At 37.9% G+C, this 4,781-nt stretch overlaps 1 protein-coding gene across 1 annotated transcript; it reads right to left on the reverse strand.

Annotated features, from left to right (window-relative positions):
- Positions 1–287: 287 nt before the first annotated feature.
- On the reverse strand, positions 288–1,190 carry ZFP42 (ZFP42 zinc finger protein). Its single transcript, XM_055416261.2, has one exon. It carries the CDS (start codon positions 1,188–1,190, stop codon positions 288–290), a length of 903 nt encoding a protein of 300 aa, XP_055272236.2.
- Positions 1,191–4,781: the final 3,591 nt, after the last annotated feature.

Consider the following 4,781-nt stretch of genomic DNA (forward strand, 5'->3'; position numbering starts at 1 on the left):
CTCATATCCAAAAATCCAATTTGTTAAGATATTAAGGATAATGTTTTTGAAGTAAGTTCACCACTGACCTTACTGTTAGAAGCACGTTGTAATTCTACACAAAGTTCTAAAATAATACCTCAGACTAGAGGAGCATCTTAGTAACATTAAAAAAAAATGGCTTGAGGGTCACAATATTGATTTTAAAATTGTTTCCTGAACCAGTAATCAATGAGGAATATTTGTTCCCAGTAACTCTTTAGTTAATATATGCCTATCCTGTTTGATGATTATTTTTTAATCTTTTCTCACAGACTCATATTGGCCTTTGCATGAGTCAAGAAGTGGGTTTTCATGTTATTTGACTGAATAAATTTCCTGCGACAGCCTACAAAAGGACACACAAACGGTTTCTCCCCAGTGTGGATGCGCACATGTGTACGCAAGTTGAAGGACAGGGAAAAGCGTTTTCCGCACCCTTCAAAAGTGCAGGGAAATGGCTTCTCTCCAGTATGAACCAGAAAATGTCTTTTTAGCTTTGTACTCTCCTTGAAGGCTTTCCCACATTCTGCACACACATGATCTCGGGGATTATGAACTCGAAGATGCTTTCTCAGGGATGTTTTATTGTTGAACTCTCTTATGCATCCATCGTGAGGACAAACGTGTTTTTCTGGAGCACCATATTCTTTATTTGTACTTGGCTTCCTTCTAGTACATCCTGTGAGCTGTTTAGGTTCTGAAAAGTCCATGTTGGGCATTCCTCTGGGAGGAAGCTTCTTGCTCGTCTTGTACTCAGAAAACTCAAGAAGTGGATTCTCTCCAACAATCTGTTGAGGAAGCTTTTGTTTTGCATCCCTTTTCATGTATTCCAAGGAACATTCAAGAAGTGAGCTTGCTGCAAGAACCTGTTGAGAAAGGTCTTGCTCTGATCCTTCTTTCAGACGTTCAAAGGACTGAAGGAGTGGGTCCTCTTCCACGATAGGTTCAGAAAACTCACCTCTTATTATGTATTCTATGTAACAGTCAGAGAAGGAATCATCTTCAACAACCTGGAAGCTAGTCTCATAGCACATATCCTCATCACATAAGATCCACGTCGTGTCAGGAGGTTCCTGCTGGGCTGGCAGTGACTTGTCTGTACTGGCAGCTCTTCTACCCAGGCCTTTCTGGCTAGCTGTCATTCCCCTTTTCTTCAGTTGCTGGTCCATGGTGTCCTGTTAGTTCCCTCTTTGAAGGTTTACACCAGAAAGTTCAACCACTTCCAGGTAGGAGTGATCAGCCTGAATTGTCTTCAGCAAGCACCTGTTTGAGATAGCAGTCATTAGGTGAAATGTATTCCAATTAATATAGTCTCAATTCAAGTCATGATCAGAAAATGACCTAAAAAAATGGCCTAGAACTTACTTTCTAATAACAGCATTTACACCTTTGACTAATTCTCCAAGAGAGTAAGAGCATTAGTTGTGAAGTACGTGGATCATAACCATTTCTTTCCTGGGGACCTCCACATGTTATCAGACCTTTGTAATTGATCAGCTAACGTCTATTGGGCACTCATGATGTACTAGCCCCATTCTAGGCTACTTGTGGGTTGAGAGACCAGTGAGTAGATACACCAAAAAAAAAATGTATGCCTCATAGAGTATATGCTGTCCTAGGCACAAAAAATAAGTAACATACATTGTATGTTATATGGAACAAGCCTAGAAAGCAGAAGTTTGCAAGTTTAAATAAGGAGCTCCAGGTAAACCTTGACTGAGGGAGTGGCAGCAGATTAAAAACTTGAAGGAGGTGAGGGAGCAAGATAGGCCTACATTCTTATGTAACTCTTCTGTGAAATTCAAATATGCATTTCAAGTGTTAAGTACACTTCATGGCATAGAGCAAATGCTGACCGCTCATGTGAGCTACTGTTAGTTCACTTTTGTATTCATTCTGTAAGTAAATATAGGATCCTGCCAAGTGCCAGGTTCTCTTCTAGACCAAGGGCAGCAAACTTTTTCTGTAATGAGACAGGTTTAAGCTTTGTGGGTCCTGCGGGCCTATGTCATAGCTATTCAACTCTCTCACTATGGCATGGAAGCAGCCATAGACAGTACTTGGAGGATGGGCAGTTTACAGCAGAGACTGATTTGGTGCGTGGCTGTAGCTTGCCCACCCTTGTTCTAGAAGATGGGGATCCAGAGAACAAACCACATGAGATCCACGCATTCCTGTCTCCTATCAGTGCAAGTCAAAATTAAGGCACAGGGGAATTTGGCCCCAAATGGTTTTTGATCTTTTTTTAAAAAAATCTAAAAGTAGCATTACGAGAGTTACAGCATGATTATATTCTTCCTAAGAGCCCTTTGCTTAATCGTTACAATTGTTTAGCAATTGAGCAAAGGATCTAAAGATCTTTAATAAGATCTCTTAATTTTAGCCTGATGTCTGGCTGTAGGAACAAAAATTAAGTGCTTTTTAAAAAGGAGCAAATGTGAAAATACTGGAATGAAAATTAACTGCTTGAAATATTTTTAAATAGCCATATTAAAAAATACCACCTCATAACTTTGTGTAATTTACTTTTGGTAAAATAATACACAGAATAAACATAAAACATGCTTTCATGTCTTCTTAAACACTGTATGTATACACACACATACATATTTATATATAAAGGAAATACACATTACACAAATCACTAATATACTTTAGTATGTATATATTTAGTATATACTGATATATACTAAAGTATATTTGTATACTTTATGCAAATTTGTATACTTTATACTGTATAGGATTATAATGTAATTTGTATTTGTATAATGTATTTACTTATATATGTATAAATAAATAATAACCATATTATATAAATTCACTTATCTGTATAAAATTATATAAATGGGGATTTCCCTCATGGTCTAGTAGTTAAGACTCCATGCTTCGAATGCAGGGGGTTGAGGGTTTGATCCTTGATTGGGAAACTAAGATCCTGCATGCCTTAGCCACACACACACACACACACACAGTATAAATGTTATATGATATTTTAAAGTTGCTAAGGGAAGATTTTTAAATGTCTTCTTAAGCATTTATATATACATATTATACAAGTAAAATAGCTATTATTTTTATATGAATTTAAGTATGTCATATTTATATATAAATTGCTCAGGGAAGAGGCTTAAATGTAATAGATATGTATTTCTATACAATATGCTGCTGCTAAGTCGCTTCAGTCGTGTCTGACTCTGTGCGACCCCTTAGACGGCAGCCCACCAGGCCCCGTCCCTGGGATTCTCCAGGCAAGAACACTGGAATGGGTATACAATATATACATACTTATTCAAAACATTTAAAACTCTTCCCTTACCAACTGAAGTGCATGTTTTGTTTTTATTGCATGTTTTTCTTTTGCCAAAAATAAATAGCATGATTCTTTTGAGGTGGTTATTTTTAAACATGCCTTTTAAAATATATTAAGAAGCTGTTTCTATATGTTGCTACTGCTACTGCTAAGTCACTTCAGTCAGACTCTGTGCGACCCCACTGACGGCAGCCCACCAGGCTCTCCCGTCCCTGGGATTCTCCAGGCAAGAACACTAGAGTGGGTGGCCATTTCCTTCTCCAGTGTGTGAAAGTGAAAGTGAAGTCGCTCAGTCGTGTGCGACCTTTATGGACCCCAAGGACTGCAGCCTACCAGGCTTCTCCATCCATGGGATTTTCTAGGCAAGAGTACTGGAGTGGCTTGCCATTGCCTTCTCCGTTCTATATGTTATATTCCTAATAACAAAGTTAATGGTATAAGCATTATTATTTATTCTCTCCAATCAAGGAGACTGTGTCCAGGAATATTTACCTAACAAAATCTTGCTCTCATAGCTAAAAAATAATTTTTGTTTCATTTTGCATTAGTGAATATAGAATTTTTGGAGCAAAACCACCAATGACAGACCTAAAGTTTAAGTAGGGAAGACCACAATAGCCCACTCCCTCAGTCAGCTCATTTAAAGTAGCTGCAAGTCATTTGATTCCAGCTTTTCTCTACAAACTTATCTCTTGCCATCTCCAGCTCTCCTATTTAATTTCCAGCCAAATAAACTCTCCTTTCAATTAAGTGCTAAGCTCTTTCCTCTCAACAAAATACTACCTAGCCTCATATGTACATCTGTAACTTACATAATATTACTGTAATCAACTATCCCCCCCCAAAAAAAAACTAGGATAAATACCAAGCTGTTTAGCAAGAATTAAAAATCTCCGCTTAAACAGCATTTGCTCAGGCCTGATTTCCTTGATTCTCAGTCTCTGTTCAAGTCTCAAAGCTGAATGCCCTCCTAGCTCCCTACTGTACACTAGCCAGAGCCCCTTGGTTCTTATTATTTCAGATCTGTTTTTCCTACCAGTCTGTAAGCTCTAAGGCTCTGTGTCTTATCCACATGCCCCAGCACTCACTAGTTTTGTATAATGATGTATACATTATATATTAATTGTATAAAAACTGATGAATATGCATTTAGTCATCAGACGGGTAATACCTCATTTAGCAATCCTATAAAAATTTACTAGAAGAAAAAGTTGCCTATCAGTGATGCTACCATGTACAGCACTCACCTTTTAAAATAAGATTGTCAGATCTCTGACCATGCCATTTCTCACAATATGCAAGCTTGTGAGAGTGATGTACAAATTGAAATGGTAATTTATTATGAGAACACTCTTGTTGATACTCAACTACATCCTCCGGTGGTAGAAATAGCCACATGGAAAACGTACTGGTTAAGCGGGGTAGAAGACAAAATCTGGTTGTTACACAT

This window comes from Moschus berezovskii, chromosome 26 (assembly GCF_049115385.1).
Source record: "Moschus berezovskii isolate FMDL1 chromosome 26, NW_MosBer_1.0, whole genome shotgun sequence".
NCBI classification, from domain to species: Eukaryota; Metazoa; Chordata; class Mammalia; order Artiodactyla; family Moschidae; genus Moschus; species Moschus berezovskii.